General features: G+C 32.7%; 1 protein-coding gene across 4 annotated transcripts in view; it reads left to right on the top strand.

Annotated features, from left to right (window-relative positions):
- LOC139529710 (serine/arginine-rich splicing factor 7-like) overlaps positions 1-8,643 on the top strand; it is a 28,098-nt gene extending 19,455 nt beyond the window's left edge. For 2 of the 4 annotated variants that reach the window (XM_071325566.1, XM_071325564.1), the window contains exons 4-6: positions 3,448-3,549; positions 3,927-3,968; positions 6,801-8,643. In XM_071325566.1, the coding sequence (XP_071181667.1) occupies positions 3,448-3,549; positions 3,927-3,968; positions 6,801-7,059 (403 nt within the window). In that variant the 3' untranslated portion in view covers positions 7,060-8,643. The remainder of the gene's footprint in view (positions 1-3,447; positions 3,550-3,926; positions 3,969-6,800) is intronic. The other 2 variants (XM_071325567.1, XM_071325565.1) reach the window with 1 other exon arrangement.
- Positions 8,644-18,734: the final 10,091 nt, after the last annotated feature.

The following is an 18,734-nucleotide window of genomic DNA, read 5'->3' as shown; positions in this document are numbered from 1 at the left end:
CTGGATCATATGTTGAACTTTTCTCTAAGAGTTGCTGCTTTATTAATATACCACTGTTTATTTTATACCTATCAAAAAGATGATTTGTGAATTTTAGATTTTAATATAGCGTAATTATTTTACATTTACTGTGTCTTTTAGAAGGTTTGTATAAAGTTTATGTAGCAGATACTTAATATTTGTTGGTTCTTGTTTCAGAAGCCATTCTCAAGTGATTTTTTTTTACGATATCCCAGTTTTCAAAGTACAATAAATTTAAACTTTAGGTTGATATGCTTAAAGACCAGTTATTGCCATTATTAAGGCCACACTATTGTCATCATTAAGGCCACACTATTGTCATCATTAAGGCCACACTATTGCCATCATTAAGGCCACACTTAAAATTTATTTATTAGTTGTTTGTTGTATACTGCTATTAATTCCACGTACATGTATTAGTGGGTAAGTATACAATAACTTTGTTTTGATCTTAAAGTAAGGTAGCTATACAGCAAACACATTTTATATTTTCTTTTTGAAAAATTGTGTCAATCAGAAAACTACATTTCTTAATAATATGGTATAAATTTGAATTTGATCAATTATTTGTATAGTGTTAAATTATATATACCAGACATCATACATTATATATATTTGGATCAAATTGTTCCCTGCAGAAATTACTAACATCCTCCACAACCTAACCAACAATCATGGAATGTTATTTTGAAGAAAATTAATTGGCAAACAGCCAATTTGAATAAATTTGACTGACTTTTTAAATATTTTTGTCAGGAATGTGGTACTGGTAAAATGTGTCAGATCAAAGAGTGGTCATGTGATAATGGTATTGGTGATGATTGGTCAAAATTTGAATTTGAAATGACATGGTTTATGATTGGTTCCTCTGTGTGAAGGAGCCTTTTGATTGGTTGGGATAACCATTGTAATGGTTGTAAGTGATGTGATGAGAGAGAATGTGTCATTGATTTGTGTCATATTGGTTGCGTTTGTGTTTATTTATAGCAGGTAACAGGTAAGTAGAGACAAAATGTGTGAACAAAATTAAAAAATATAAAATATACAAATAAGTAAATCAATAATGAAAAAATAATAATGGAGATTTTGAGTGAGTTGCTGTGAAATATATCATAATATCAGCAGTGAACATGGTATGGTCTTTCACCAACAGAGGTCATGGTATGGTAATTCATTAGCAGTGCACATGGTATGTTTTTTGATCAGCAGTGGTGTCATGGAATAGTGATAGATCAGCTTTGAACATCTTTACATGGTATGTTCACTGATCATGGTATGGTCGTTGTTAGCAGAGGTCATGGAATGGTAATCCTTCGCATTGGAGATGGTCTTCCATCAAAGATCAGCAGCAGTGTTTCACAGTGACTCACTCATTTCTACCAAATTCCATTTTAACTGAAGCACTATAAAATCAATTTTAGTTGCAGATAAGAATTGTTATCCAATCTCCTTCCAAGTATGACTTTGAGGTTCGCAAACAGGGACAACGTTCAAATTAAAAAAGTCTTTTTATGTGTTGTAAAAGTCTTTTGGCAATCTATGCATCCTTAAAGTTATAAAGTGCAAATTTTGAAGATGAAATTTGGAGTAATAAGAGATAATATCAAGTATTTGTCCCTGTGTGAACCTCTGTTGCCATATTAACCATTTAGCTTCGTCCTCCTGGTAGCTATATCTTCCAAAATAATCAGAAATACACCTACAAGTTAAGAGTATGGATAACAAAAGTATTTTATGATTGTGTGTTTTATAAGTATATAATAATATATGATTTAGTGTGACTGTATACAATGCAGTCGCATTAGATAATTGACATGTTATGTAAATGGTGCATTTTACTTTTATTATTTCTCTTGTCTCATTTCAATCATCAATCATTCAAAAATAAAATGTAAAATCAAGGAATATGTCAATAATCATGATAATATTCAATCTTCAATAAGAAATAGGAGAAACTTTGAAAGCCCTGCTATTCATTTGAAATTGTTTTTATTATGGATTGAAAGAAAGGATAGGAACCAAAAACATTTGACAGATAATGGCTCTCATATTTCCTTAAGGTGGTACCTAACACTACAGGGAGATAACTCTGTAAAGTCAGCTAAATGTTTTAATTACGTAGTGTTGTAAAAGGAATATTAAGCTTCTCAATAATCAAAATTGGTGGTTGTCAAATAGCTATATAACCAGTGTAATTTTCTGACAAAACAGTTGGTTCAAAATTTTTAATTTTTTTATATTTTTGTTAAAGTGTCAAAGTATTTACTTAGACAAAATTTTATGAAAATTAAACGAGCCAAATTAATTTTAGTGAAAGTGTTGGGTACCACCTTAAGTCAAAACACCAAATCTACTGCAAATTGACTTTAAATTGTATGAGTGACATTGATTGAACATAAATAAGGATACAAGAAATTGGAGTCTGGGCACATTAGACCCTTTCCATTTGAAATGAAAGAAATACTGATAAATATAAATAGAGAAAAGATATAAGGGCCTACTATGTCTTAAGTGTCTTTCTAAGACTCCTTGATTTTACAGTTTATTTTAAAAAAAAATCATATGTAAACAAACCATTCTCAGTCTTTTGCATGGAGCTTGACTGTATAAACATGGTGTAGGGAAAAATGTCAAACTTGATAAAAAATACATTTGTTTGCTGAAAAATTGACTTATTTTGGAGTTAAGTATCAACTTTTGTCCTAATAGTGTGAACCAGGCAACTGCCAACCTATAATGATGAATAATGATTCTCATAACAATTTGGTAGTTTATACAGCAGCAAATGGATTAGTGTTTTAAGAAAGGCCTCATTATTATTAAGTATAAACATGGATTTTTTTTCTTAAATGTAGTATTTAAAACAGATATATACAAACTGAACAGAATTAAAGCAGAGAACTCAAAATTATTTAACTATTAATATTCATAATATTAAGTGCCTATGCTTAGTTAAAATTAAGTGTTGACAAAGCTGTTTGATAGAACTAAATTACCTCTACCTCCAGTATTGGACTTTTAAGAAGTTAACCACATGCAGAATAAAACATATTTTTCCAGATTTTTACAATATTTTTGCAAATTTTTTGAAAATTTGAGAATACCTTTTGTCTGGGCCTATAATTCTTTTTATTTATATCCTTTTTAATCGGTAAACAATTGTTTCATATATTTTTAGAGCACTAAATTCTGAAACCTTTTTCTTGTACACCCCCCCTCAAATAATCTGAATAAGAGTTTTTGATTTGTTTGTGGCAATTGTGGGTTTACTGAGAAAGTTTATAAAATTTGCATTTATGATTTAGATATATATTAAAATGTAGTTATCCTTTGCTTTACTCACTGTTATAGGAAAATAATTCATGTTTATACATTGGCCTGCTAAATCTGACATGTTACATGAATGTTTTTATTGTTTATTTTCAGGGACAGGGGAGATAATAATTTCACAGCAAGAAAACGCAGAAGTTACTCACGCTCTAAATCCAGATCCAAATCTCGATCACCGAAGAGATCCAAGAATCGCAGGTTGGTAAATTAGTATTTTATCATGCTATAGGTATTTTGAGGTCAACATCAGAAACAATTAATTAAATGCAGTTGTCAACTATGACAATGGAGATATTTTGGCAAAGATGTGGTGATGAAGTGTTATGAGTACCGGTAGGCTAGCTTGTTCAGAATTTAAAGAGAACCTTACCAGGATTTAGATTTCAGAATTTCATATGGTAGACAGAGATTTATATGATTTATTCTGTTCTAGAATATTTTTAGATCATCAAGTAAAGTATAAATGAACCAAAGTTACTTACTGTGATTTGATAGGAAAGATCGTTAATCATGTTAATCAGCATCCTCTCATATGCTCTTTGAAATCATAAAAATGTCTGTTGTCATTTGTTCAGGTCAAGGTCACGTTCAAACAGACGCAAAAGCAGAAGTCCCAGGTATGTATATGATAGCAGTCAATGGATCTAACAACTTCACTATCCCCTTCTAATTTCCACTCATTAATCAGAGTTAACTCCCTTTTTAATATGTGTCTTTGACAGTTGTCTCCCATCACTTTCTCACATTGCAATTTAGATAAACGATAGTCCAGGAAGGAATTACGATATTTGTAAATTATTTTTGAATAATACATTTGTAGCAAACAAAATTTGATAATCAATTTATACTAATGGTTTAGAAATCAGATGTTCAGCAAAAATAATTATGCTTTCTGAGAGGAACATTAATCAAAAAGGGAGCTAACTCTTTAAAACAGAAGTGCACTTCAACCACTACTGCCACAGTTTATAGTTTGTAAAGTAGCTCTTATAAGTTGCACTTTGTAAATACAGCTGTTTCTCAAACCACGCCTCTTTTGGGGAGATTTAGAATATTCAAGAAAATTAATTTTGTTTACATACTTGTTCCCAGTTATGCTCTCTGTGTCCCATCTCATAGAGACATAACTTGGGAATGATACCAGTAGATAAACATGTGCATATTGTTTACATTGAAATCTGTGGTAACCCTTCATTCGAGGTAGGGTTAGTTAAGAAAATTAGTGTTAGTTTAAACTCTGAAAAGTTCAGGGCATATAAACGTTGAAAATATGCTGCACAGCCCTATATTTTGACCTTTGAAAAAAATTGTAGTACTAGTGCATATGAACTTTTAATTCTCGGATAAGATTTTTTTCAAAACTTCATAGTAAAAGTGGTACAGTTTTAGCCGTAAAGGGAGTTCCTATGGGAAAATATATTGTCAATATTTACAGAAATGCAACCTATATGGAGTTTTGTCATAAGAATTTAAGAGTTTGAATTTTGACTCTTGAAAATGTCAAATATTATTGTCACTGCAGTTGTGTATCTTTTTTCTGTTCAAATTGTTCCTGTCCAAGTAAAATATTTATGATTAGTATATCTATAATACTAAAATTACGAGGTCCAATTTGTCAGCCGTCATCACGTAAAAACGATGAATCACAGAATTCAACTTTATATATAACTAATATAGTACAAAGGTGTAGATTAAAAATTACACCACTCCAGGCCCTTTTGTTTTCCACGTAATTAATATTGCCAATAATTAAGAAGTTCCGGGTCGAGTCCGCTACCGATACCAATAGTATATTCACCTGATACCTATTACCTTATCTGTACGTTCCGCATCTGACAGGCGCACCACCAAACGTTGTATTCAGGATTAATATGCTATATACACGGGTCATAACCACAGGGTTGACACTACTAAATTGTCAAATTGTTACCTATTGTAGTATTTTAATCAGTAAGACTTTCTAAGATAACAATACGAATACTAAAAATCTGGACTAAAAATAAGGCGTATAGGTACAGTTTTCAATTTGTTAGTGGGCATGACGTAAAACAGCAAAGCAAAGAATTCAACTTTATTTATAACTTAAATAGGACAATGCTGTTGATTAAAAAATACTCCATTCCAGGACCTTTTGTTTTCAAAATAATTAATATTACCAATAACTGATAAGTTCCAGTTCAACGGGTTCAAACAGAAAGACTTGAAAGCAGAGAAAAACTGTGTATCTTATAATCGACATGACTTTATCAGATGACAATACTAATACTAAAATAAGGCTTGCGCATAGTTGTATACTTTAATTCAGTCACGGACGCGTGATATCACGGGTGTGTTCTAGTAGTTATAAATATTATAAGACAAAATTGCTAACCATTATTGAAATATAACAGGAGTAGATTAATCAGCATGCTATACTGAAAGGTGGTGGAAAGTATTTAAAGTGACTTGTATGAGGGATTCAAAGGTGACTTACGAAGGAAAATATCTGATCCTGGTCAATATGGTCAAACTATTCAGGTGCACATGTGAATTAATGTTAACTTGTTATGCATGAAATATTTAACATTACACAAGCATTAGTTGTAAGATGTGTAAGTGTTTTTGGGTTTAAGACATGTTCTGAATGATAAAACCTTACTTCTCTATTCCAAGTCTTCAATCAGTACCACATCACTAACACCATAATAACTCATAATTAATTGAACAGTTTAATACATAAGATTTATTTATACCATACTTTCTTATCCCTTTATGTCAGTTTCCTTTCAAGAAAGATGTAAAACAGACGACAGTTGTCTGCTCTTTGGTCGTCTCTTTGACATATTCCCCATTTATATTTTCAATTTTAGAATGTATTGATTAGTATTTGAATGTACATTTGTTCTTTCTGTACAAGTTTTGAAAAAAAATCATAAAGCTTGAATTGTCAGCGTAGAAAAGATGAGTTGTATTAGCGGTAAGTGTTTTCATTTGAATCTGTTGAAAAAGGAATAGATTAATTCTAGTTGAATACATTGTCCTGAACCAGAGAAGATTCTAAAGTAGAAAGTAGGCCATCTAGTTTAAGAATGTTCTATGCAATCAAAGATGATGGATTTTGTAAACTAAACAAATTTAAGTCTTTTCATTAGAGTTAAAAGTTTGATAAGTTGACAAGTAGAACATATTAACCTACATTTACAACTTGTACGGACTTTGAAGATTTAGAACTTGATGTATGAAACACCCTTTCCATCGCTGAAGATTTTAATTGACCTCTAGTTTCATTATTTGTTTTGATGTTCTGTGGAGTTTCTGTCTGCTGTTTTCCTCTTATTTGATTTTGTTCATTTCATTAATAATTATTTCAATATAATTATCATTTGTCTGCTCTGTATAATTCTATTTTTTTACATTTGAACTTTGTTGTTTCACTGTACTTTCATATCATATCTTAATTTTAATTTCAGGTCAAGGTCACCTGTAAAGAGAAACCGTTCAAGATCAAAATCACCCAAGCGTAGCAGAAGCAGAAAAGACTCCGAGAGAGAGAAGAGATCCGTAGAAAAGATAAAGTTAGAATCACCAAAAAAGGAGTACAGATCTAGGTCACGGTCAAGATCAAGGTCAAGGTCAGTCTCCAGACCAGCTGAAGATGTTAGAAAATCTAGGTCAAGGTCGAGGAGCATGTCATACCATGGCAATGGTGAAATTGAGGCAGATGCATGAACTGTTTAAACATTAAACACTGAATTTTATAATGTTGTTGACGTAGAATCGTGACTCCAGAAAAATGTTCATGTTTGTTACTTGTTATAATAGATACTAGGAAAAAATTGTGGAATCTAAATTTTAACCATTTTATTTTTTTGTCATGTAGGTTCAATCATCATTTGATTTGGAATGTAATATTTTTAAAAAGGATATTATAGGATGAAGTGACCAATAATCATCTGAATTATTATAAGTAATTGACAAAGAATATCAACTATCATTTATCAAAGTACATCAGCAATTATTTTTAAATCAATTTCATTCAATTTTTGTAGTGATATATTATTGTCACCATATTAATGGGTTTTAGTACTTTGAATATTTTATGGCCTTAGAATTAAAAAATGAGAAAAAAAACCATGCAGGATTGTCTCATTGAAACACAAGAAAACCCTAATTTTAAAACAGATAATTAAAGAACTTGAAGTCTTAAAGGTATGATTTATATTAATGTGATTTATTCAGGCATATTCAGGCAGAAAGACTAAAAGAATGATGTATCCTTTCAGCTATTGTTTTACAGTCAAATTATAAGGAGATGTTATAAGAATGACAAAACCTTTGATGTTTTATTTGATGTTTTTAATCAGAGACTTTGTTGTATTTCATGACAATGTAAATGTTGTCTTATAGGATTCATACATAAATCATATCTCACAAGTAAGTGGAAGGAAAAGGCAAATTTTTCTGTTTTGAAAGAAATTATCATGTGTTATATTAATTTAACAAGGTTATATGTATTCAAAATGTCTTTATAATTAAGGGACAATTTCCATTTAACCATTATTTTATCAAATATGTTTGTAGAGCATGACTTGTTTTATTAATTCAATTTGATAGATTTAGAAAACCTTATGGAGTCACCCACTTTCAACTTTTTGTAAATAATATTTTAAACTACATCACTGCAAAATTTGGTCAAATTATTTTGCAGCAAAGAAAAACATGAACATTCATTATAGTTAATCATAAAAAATCAAACTGAATTTAGCCTTTAAAATTTTTTACTTTGAATCTATGAAGAAAAGTTTGAAACCTAGACAGGCGGTTTTCTTCTTAGTAATTTAATACATTCCAGAAAACCTAGTGCTGTTGATGCCATATCATTACAAATTTGATTGTGGCTATTCTCTACAGATCTCTAAAATGAGAAAATGAGAAGCTACCTGGCAGGTGATACCATTTCTTTTCTGAAATGTAAGAGTTTAATACCATTATTCATTTTAGATAATACATGATTGTTCATTTTAAGACACTCTTTTCTTTTGTCAGAGTTTTGTTCTTCATGTTACATTTATTACCATAAATTTCATGTAAACCTTGATTATGAAACCGTAAATGAAACAAAAACTGATATTTTCAAGTTTTCATCTTACTCTCATTGGCATGAAAAAAGATTGTGTATCAATCACATGGTAGGGGAGATAATTTGTGTCAGTTACATTGTAAAATGGATCAATAAGAAATCGTGACTGTATATTGCATTTTTTAATCCTCATTTATACAGAATATTAAAATAGAAATAAAAATACTGTATAAGTTTTATTGTCATTTGAAACTTAAAGGATGGTATAGAAGAGGGACGAAAGTTATCAGAGGGTCAGTCAAACTCCTAAATCGAAAATAAACTGACAACGCCATGGCTAAAAATGAAAGACAAACAATAGTGCATATGACATATGACTAACATGGAAAACTATAGAAAAAGTAACACAAACCCCACAAAAAACTAGGGGTGATCTCGGGTGCTCCATAAAGGTAAACAGGAATTGCTCTATGTGGCACCCGTCGCGTTGCTCATGTTATCTTATAGGTATTCTACCTAGTCCTTCCTGACGCTCAGTGAATTTGATGAATATTTTCCAACTCTACTCCTCGACCTAGACACAGTCATGGTCATTTTCATTATACATTAACTACTCTGCATGATATCTCTATTAATGACTTGCTGCCATTTATACATTAGCCTCTAGGTATTCATCACATTCACTGGAATTTTATTCATTACCCCTTTCAAAAACTCATTCTCTGTTCAATATTCGTTTGGAAACCACTGTTACAACCCCTTATTCAAACCAATACAAACTTACAGCTATCATTTTAGATATTGCAAGTCACATACTTTTCATTGCATTAAAAAAGATGAAATTAGAGAAAATATCTTTTCTTTAAAGAAAAAAAAAGACAAAGGTAAAATTACTCGATAAGATAAAATAGTGAAAAAAGGACCAGTAGGCGTGCTCTGTACATATGGTGGAAAGGTTAAGAGATAAAAATACCAATCAATTGGGGATGGAAAAATATTCACAGAGGATTAAAAAATGTACATGTTTGGAGATATAAAATCTAAAAATCATCTTATCCAACATAAGTAAAAAATAGATACTTGATTAAGTACAAAAGTCACTTAAAGTTTATTGTCTATAATATTCATTCCTTGAATTCACATACTTCCATTTGAATTTCACTTGATTTTCTAAATTCTTTAGAAGCTGTAAGCCACAGATATGTATTTTGTAACAGAAGTCTCTAGTCAGTGACTTGATATTCATCTCCTGGGTTTTACTGAGGTTTTGCAGATTGTAGAAAACTGAAAAATCAAGCAAAAGTGCTACAATGTTTTGGTTGATGTTAAAAAGTTGTTCCCATCCTTTGCAACCTATGATATTTGTGACCAGAACTTTGAGAGGAAGGAAATACTTCATACAAGTTTCCCTTAAAGCTGGACAGAATGTTAAGACGTGCGTTAAATCTTCGTCCTCCCTATGACACAGCAGGCATGTTGCATTTATCTTGTATTGGCTGAATTTGTATTTGTTGGTTTGTACCAAGTATGTACCAGTGAGCATACAAGCTTTGATCATGCTTTTCCGTACATCTAATAAGCTCTGTGATGCAAATTCCCAGACTGGGTGGAGAACGCCTATCTTTTAGATGGTTGTGTTAAGGAAACTCAATGAAGATTTTGACTTTGCCATTTCTTGTAGTTTATAGGTCCAGTATTTTTTGTTTGTGGATCTCGGGATTTTTTTCGATACAACTTTTGAAGGCAGTTTTATACTGGAGTTAAGGATGTTTGGCAGGTTGTATTGTTGTAGCACTAAAATTGATTGGTGAAAGAAGCTTTTAGGATTTTTGGAATTAACTGATATTTGTCTTTTAAGAATTCCTTTAATTTAGAGTTGTCACAAGACAGAATTGCATGTAAGAGTGTCAGTTTCTTTCTGTGGATTTCTACTACCGGTAGGACATCCAATAGTAGTTGAATGGCAGGAATAGCCGTTCTTTTAGAGAATGATTGAATTGATCTGAGAGTTTCTTTGTGAAACTTTTCCAGTAGTTCCATTTGAGCTCTATTTGTAAGAGTGAGGACTTCCAAGCCATACAGGAGTCTAGGCAATACATAGCTTTTGTATACTGTAACGGATATTTTGGGATTTAAGCCGTTGGTTCCATGTAGACCTGAGTTCATTAGAGCATACTTGGTTCTTCTTGCAGATTTGATGCGTTCCTCTATGTTGATATCACATTCCTTTCTAGCTGTTCGTTTTATACTTATTTTGCCAATAAAGGTGTCGATGGCATCAACTTGGGCAATATCCTTCATCATAATTTAGTTCAGTTGAAAATACCTCCTCATTTCAAGGATCAGTGTGTACCAATAATTTCTTATAGAATGAAACTCAAAACAGTGTGGCTGTGGCCATTGATTGACACATTAAATTCATCCATTGACTGGGACAATTAACGTGAGCGTTTGTCTGTAACGACCACTGATAACGACGTACCTACGATAGACATTTAAACTGTGGGGTCACCAAAGGTTTCTTAACGCCTTTAATTATAAAATAATTCGAAAAATTAATCAGGAATAACCTTTATGTTTTGATTTATATAATTGATATAAATCAAAACATCGTGTTATTTCTGATTAATTTTTCGAATTACTTTATTAAGGTGTTGAAAACCTTTGGTGACCCCATAGTTTAAGTGTCTTTAAAAGGTACATAGTGATCAGTGGTCGTTACATACAAACGTTCACCTAAATTGTCCCAGTCAATGGATGAATTTAATGTGTCAATCAATGGCCACAGCCACACTGTTTTGAATTTCATTCTATCTATACTGAACAAACTGCAACAAAAATTTTCAATTACAAACACGTTTTGCATTATCTCGATATTGATGACTTCAAGTCTAAATCTCTTGATTGCACCTCTGCTAGTTTCCAATTCACATATAATCTAACTGGCTACGTTATTACCGGAGACCTCAACATTGTCAATAACACTTTCCTGCTAAATGTGATATCCAAAGATCTGAAATATCATGAGCCTAAATTGGAAATACAGCTTCTAAATCCTGATGGATCACTTGAGGATTATGCCAGGCAATGGGATAAACATGAGAAAGAAGACGTAGATACTCTTTCCAAATTGATAAAGGCTGTGAGGTCGTTGATACAAATCCGAATTAAGAAACTTAATATGTCTGATCAATACCCATTTTACATCAAATCTTTACAGACCCAAATGTTGCAAAACACTTGTCCTACCTCCATAACAAACATGTTGCAGACACAGCCCAAAACAATATCATGTTTGTGTGTAAATCTCACTACATTAACTGCTTGATAAATGAACTAGGTATTGACAATTCACTTGGAAACTCAAAATATACCCTCACGACACTTACCATAAAGGAAATCCTGGATAATCATAGGTCTGTTCTATGTTCCTGTGGAATTTCAACCAAAGATGAAGAACTGGGTCTTCCATCACAGTGTGCAACAGCCCAGTATTCCACGCTTTTGTGTTGTCATGAGTTCATTGATATTCTCATAATTATTAATTAACTGTTAATAAAAAATATAATTTTTGAAATATTATGTTTCTTTTTACCCCAAGAGTAGATTACCCGAGCTGTATTTTGCAAAACTTTTAGCAATAGCATAAATTGTTCTATATAATAAGGATGTTCTTATCACATGCAGAAAACCCTAGCCGTATTTGGCACAACCTTTTTCAACTTTTGATCCTCAGAGCTGTACAACTATGTACCCCCTTTTTTTGACTTTCGAACTTTTATATATCAAGGCGTCACTGGTAAATCTTGTTTGGACGAGGCGCGTTTTTGACGTAATGAATTTTAAACCTGATGCCTTTTGTTATCTATTATTCATGTGTTTCTTTGCCTAATACGTTCTCCTATTTATTTGTATTGTAGTCCTGTATTATTATGTTGTCATTTTAATGTTATATGTAACAATGCCATCAAAGTGCGAGGTTTGGCATGCCACAAAACCAGGTTCAACCCATCATTTTTTTCTTTAAAAATGTCCTGTACCAAGTCAGAAAAATGGCCATTGTTATATCTTAGTTCGTTTCTGTGTGTGTAACATTTATACGTTGTGTTTCCGTTGTGTCGTTTGTTTTCTCCTATATTTGAGTGTGAATTCACATTACTATAAGACGTGTCACGGTACTTTTCTATCCCAAATTTATGTATTTGGTTTTGATGTTATATAGGTTATTCTCATCGGATTTTGTCTAATGCTTAGTCCGTTGCTGTGTGTGTTATATTTTAATGTTGTGTCGTTGTTCTCCTCTAATATTTAATGCGTTTCCCTCAGTTTTAGTTTGTTACCCCGGTTTTGTTTTTTGTCCATAGATTTATGAGTTTTGAACAGTGGTGTACTACTGTTGCCTTTATTTAGGAATTTTTGGTCATCAATGCTCTTCAACTTTCGTACTTTAATCGGCCTCTTAACCTTTTTTTTATTCGAGTGTCACTGGTGAGTCATTTACGGTAGACGAAACACGCGTCTGGCGTAAATATAAAATTAAATCCTGGTATCTATGATAGATATAGGAAGATGTGGTGTGAGTGTAAATCAGACAATTCTCCATCCAAATAACAATTTATAAAAGTAGACCATTATAGGTCAATGTACGGCCTTCAACACGGAGCCTTGGCTCACACCGAACAACAAGCTATAAAGGGCCCCAAAATTACTAGTGTAAAACCATTCAAACGGGAAAACCAACGGTCTAATCTTTATAAAAAAAAACGAGAAACGATGATGCCTTTATTTGATACCTAAACTACACAAGTGTCCTTGGAAACAAAGATTGTTTGATGGGGTCTTCCAAGTGCTCTATGAAACCTCTTTCTAAATTATAATCAACAATCAAAGCCGGTCTTCGACGTTTTTGTTGTACTGCCTATGCTAGGTGTGAATACAAAAAAAAAAAAATCCTAAGATTTTTTTAGAGTGCAAACGACCCGATACTCTCATATTGTAATAGTTTCAAATTTAAAACATTTGATTTTTCTACTCTTTACTTAAGAATTCCACCATTCCAGACAAATTGAAAGAGTAGATATTGCTTTGTTTCATAAAAAAGAATGGCAAACGTAGATACAGGTTATTAGCTTACCGTTCCAAAGGAACTGTGAGCTTTAGCCATCACTTGGCGTCCGTCGTCGTCCTCCATCTGGTGTAAACTATTTCAAACATCTTCTTCTTTGAAACTACACAAACAATTCCAACCAAACTTAAGCTGAATGATCCTTAGGGTATCTAGAATAAAGTTGGTGTTTTATTTTCTGTTCGTCAAAAAACATGGCAGATATGGCTGAAAATAGAACATAGGGGTAAAATGCAGTTTTCGGATTATATTTCAAAAACCAAAGCAGTTAGTGCAAATCTAACAAGGGTTAAAGTGTTCAATTGGTCAAGATCTATCAGCCCTGAAATTTTCAGACGAATCGAACAACCAAATGTTGGGTTGCTGCCACTAAATTGGTGATTTTAAGGAAATGTTTGAGCGATTGCGGCTATCAAGAGCCTTTTGTTAGTTTAAGGGAGGGATACATCCTTCTTTGTAAAGAATCACTCTCTGATTCAAACAAAAAACCTCTGAAACTGACATAATCAAATGCTTGAGTTTTTGATTGACAATATATTTTTTTACGTTTGGAGGACGTGTTTTTCAACCGACTGTCGGCGTTCCAATTGGAACCAATAGTGCCCCTCTTCTTGCCGACATGTTTCCTTATTAATATGAGACTGAATTTCATACAGAATTTATTGGAAGAAGGATAAGAAGTTAGCAATGTCCTTTAACTTTACTTTCCGCTATATAGATGATCTCTCACTAAATTATTCAAAATTTGGTGACCATATTTGGCACATCAACCCCGTCGAACTAGAGATAAAGGATCTATATCATTTTCAAAATTAAGTGGATGTTCTTGTCCCAGGAAAAGATTACCTTGGCCGTATTTGGCACACCTTTTTGGAATTTTGGATCCTCAATGCTCTTCATCTTTGTACTTGTTTGGCTTTATAACTATTTTGATATGAGCGTCACTGATCAGTCTTATGTAGACGAAATTTAACGCGCGTCTGGCGTACTAAATTATAATCCTGGTACTTTTGCCACTGGGTCGATGCCACTGCTGGTTGACGTTTCGTCCCCGAGGGTATCACCATCCCAGTAGTCAGCACTTCGGTGTTGACATTAATATCAATTATGTGGTCATCTTTATAAATTTCCTGTTTACAAAACTTTGAATTTTCGAAAAACTAAGGATGTTCTTGTCCCAGGATAGATTACCTTAGCCGTATTTGGCACCACTTTTTGGAATTTCGGATCCTCAAGCTCTTCAACTTTGTACTGGTTTGGCTAACTATTTTGATATGAGCGTCACTGATGAATCTTATGTAGATGAAACGCGCGTCTGGCGTACTAAATTATAATCCTGGTACTTTGATAACTATTTACACCACTGGGTCGATGCCACTGCTGGTGGACGTTTCGTCCCCGAGGGTATCACCAGCCCAGTAGTCAGCACTTCGGTGTAGACATGAACATCAATTATGTGGTCATTTTTATAAATTTCCTGTTTACAAAAATTTGAATTTTTCGAAAAACTAATGATGTTCTTGTCCCAGGAATAGATTACCTTAGCCGTATTTGGCACAACTTTTTGGAATTTTGGATCCTCAATGCTCTTCAACTTTGTACTTGTTTGGCTTTATAACTATTTTGATATGAGCGTCACTGATGAGTCTTATATAGACGAAACACGCGTCTGGCGTACTAAATTATAATCTTAGTACTTTTGATAACTATTTACACCACTGGGTGGATGCCACTGCTGGTGGAAGTTTCGTCCCCGAGGGTATCACCAGCCCGGTAGTCAGCACTTCGGTGTTGACATGAACATCAATTCTGTGGTCATCTTTATAAATGTCCTGTTTACAAAACTTTGAATTTTTCGAAAAACTAATGATGTTTTTGTCCCAGGAACAGATTACCTTAGCGGTATTTGGCACAACTTTTTGGAATTTTGGAATAGGATCCTCAATGCTCTTCAACTTTGTACTTGTTTCGCTTTATAACTATTGATATGGGCGTCGATCACTGATGAGTCTTATATAGACGAAACACGCGTCTGGCGTACTAAATTATAATCCTGGTACTTTTGATAACTATTTACCCTTACCTTTTCCTCCTGCTCCTTCGTTAATCACAGAAAATCCATAACTGTTGTGTATTTCATCCATATGTTTGTTCTTTTCTCTTCGATACTGAATCATAATACCTAGCTCTCCTGAATCAAATGAATATATTTTTTTGTATAAATTACAAAGAATATTCATAAAATATATATAAAGCAAATCATATGCAGATATATATCTGTTTCATGTGTAGTTTTTACTTTGCCTAGACGTTATAAATTTTTGAGTTTATCGTATATAAAATTTTCTCCCACACTATTTGGTGGTGGTATTGCGGGATTGCGGTTTGTTTGTGTCCAACTGGCCAACTGGCCACATGCTGGAGGTTTTTTTTAAAAATTGTAAGATATTTAATTTCAGATTCTTCATATTTAATCAGAGACATATAATATGTATGTAATTATATGTCTCTGAATTGATCAAATGCTGTAAAAACATATTTAGAGAAATCCGCAAACGACGTATGGGAAATGAAGTCATACCCCTTCTCTATTTAATTTCAAAAGATTGTTGTTTAATCCGTTTTATTGCTCTACTGGTTTTTTTAAAATTCCGGTGCAATAAGAAATAGTTGCTAAATAAGCTTCCGTATTTAAACTATTTAAAATTAAAAATAGAAATATGTAATTTGCACATGACGTAAACAACTGGGTTTTCCATAACTTTTTTAATAATTGAATTGAAAAGTCAACGGGGACAATGAAATGGGTTCTAAACAAACAAAGACATCAACAAATAGTAAAAAAGAAAACAGGAAAAGAGACGATATTTATTTAAAAGAATTCTGTGCATGCTTATCCAAAAGTCTCGACCTTCTTGGATACAGTCGAGATATGATTCAGTATCGGAGAGATAAGAACAAACATTTGGATGACATACATAACAGTAAAGGATTTTCTGTGATAAACGTAACAGCAGGAGGGAAAGGTGAGGGTATAGCACTATACTTTGAAAGTGATATAGATCGTTTATACGTTTTAAAAGGAATAGTTTGTGTTGATTACAGCAATCCTCACTCCAATACTAGTCCCATCGTGTTTCAGTTAAACAGAATGAATTGTTCACCTGGTTATACAAGATTGAAACTTATACGTGAGACTAAAAGCCATGTAAGACAATATATAGTATTGGAAAGCGGTGCAGAGTATATAAGTAACAACTATTGTATTTTAAAACCCGACCATGTAATGATTGACATAAACGGATTGCAAATAAACAAACAGAATAAAATCGGTCCTGCAGCACGGTATGGGAATGCGTTCACAAATTATGATTTTGTTCTCGGCTTTATATGTTTTTGCCCAGAGTTAATCGAAAAGTGGATAAGGCGTTCCCGTCAGCATGGATGGCCTGATCCGAATTTAATTAAAACAATTTCAACATTAGAAGGACATGTAGTTCCAGTTGCCAATAAAGGAAGTAACTATCCAGCAACTGAATGGAGAATTTGTTATACAAAAGCCGAATTACTGCTCATGCAATCGTTAACAGACCCCCAAACAAAACTATATGTACTTCTGAAACTGATTGCTAAGTCTTTACTTAATCCGTTATGTTCTGCAATGACGTCATACATTATGAAAAACATTGTATTGTGGATGGTAGAATCAAATCCAAAAGAGAGATTTTCACAGAATTCTCTAGTTGATAATTTGATTGATTCGCTGCTCTATCTAAAACAATGTTTACAATCAAATATCCTGAAGAGTTATATGATTGCAGAAAGGAATCTTTTAGAAGGACGAATACCTGAAAACGAAAGAGAAACATTGTTGAAAAGAGTGGATGAAATGATAAACGAAAGAGAGAACATTTTACAGCATTGCACAAAAATTCGCTTATCTCTTAATAAAATTAAAGATTGTCCTGAAGAATTCACTAGAGAAGCAATGAGACGGAATGAAATTGAAAAACTTGTTTTGAAAAAGAATGTTATATTTAAAGAGACAGAGTCACCATACGAAACTGCGGTTTCTGTTCAAAATTTGCTCAATCAAAATGCGACGTACGTGAAATACGAGCAAGAACTGCACACGCTTATTATTCCCGACAAAAAAGATCTTGTCAAACAAGGGGCTAATATTGACAATGTATTTCGATGTAGATTATTTAAAATTCTATCTTAATAACAAAACTGAACAAAAATTTGGAGAACTAAACAAACAAAAATTGTTCTACCTTTTGCCCCATTTTAATTTAAAACTTTTTCATAGCCAAACTTGCAATTAATATATTTCATTTACCCGGACATATAACTGGTTTTAGGTCAATACGACAGGTTTAGAAGCACATAATATGATATATATACAATACCAGGGCAACAAAACAGTAGAAGTGTGCTCTGCCGTAACAACTTTTGTCATTTTGCACACTCCCGTAAACTATGAGAAATTTTTTTAACCACTCTTCCACGTCAGTCAGAAACATTTAAAACCCTGGCATACTATACATATACCTGTCCCAAGTCAGAAATCTATGATCCAGTAGATGTTGTTAGTTGGTGCCTTCCATTATTGGCTTTTTTCATCTCGTTTGATTATTTAGAATCGTTTGACCTGTTTCATAACATGACCTCTTGTAGTTAATTATATATATACGGTATGATTGTTGTTCATTGTTGAAGGCCATACGGTAAAACCGTTAGTATCTTAGTTGTTTATATATGTACGGTTTGAGTGTTGTTTATTGTTGAAGGTCATACGGTATAACCGTTAGTATCTTAGATATATGTACGGTATGAGTGTTGTTTATTGTTGAAGGCCATACGGTATAAATGTGAGTTGTGTATATTCATATTCCGTTTGGTATTCAGGTTTATGGATTAAATCAGTGAATATTCCGTGAAAAAAAAATCTAATACAAATGTTATTATTTCGGGAATTTTTTGAAATCCCTAGTTAAAATCTGGAACTTTATAAAATCACCTATCAGTTCATGTGTTTTACAAAACTCAATACGTTTTAGAGGTTTTTCAAATGCAATGTAAAAGAAGCATTGATTCTGACAATGAAATTATCGATACTATCGGAATACCAACACAAAAGCATTAATTCTGACAATGTAATTATCGATAATATCGGAATACCAACACATCCGTCAT

Source organism: Mytilus edulis, chromosome 7 (assembly GCF_963676685.1).
Source record: "Mytilus edulis chromosome 7, xbMytEdul2.2, whole genome shotgun sequence".
Classification (NCBI taxonomy): domain Eukaryota; kingdom Metazoa; phylum Mollusca; class Bivalvia; order Mytilida; family Mytilidae; genus Mytilus; species Mytilus edulis.
Note: the sequence above shows the minus strand (reverse complement) of the source record. Positions and strands in the feature narration are given on the sequence as shown.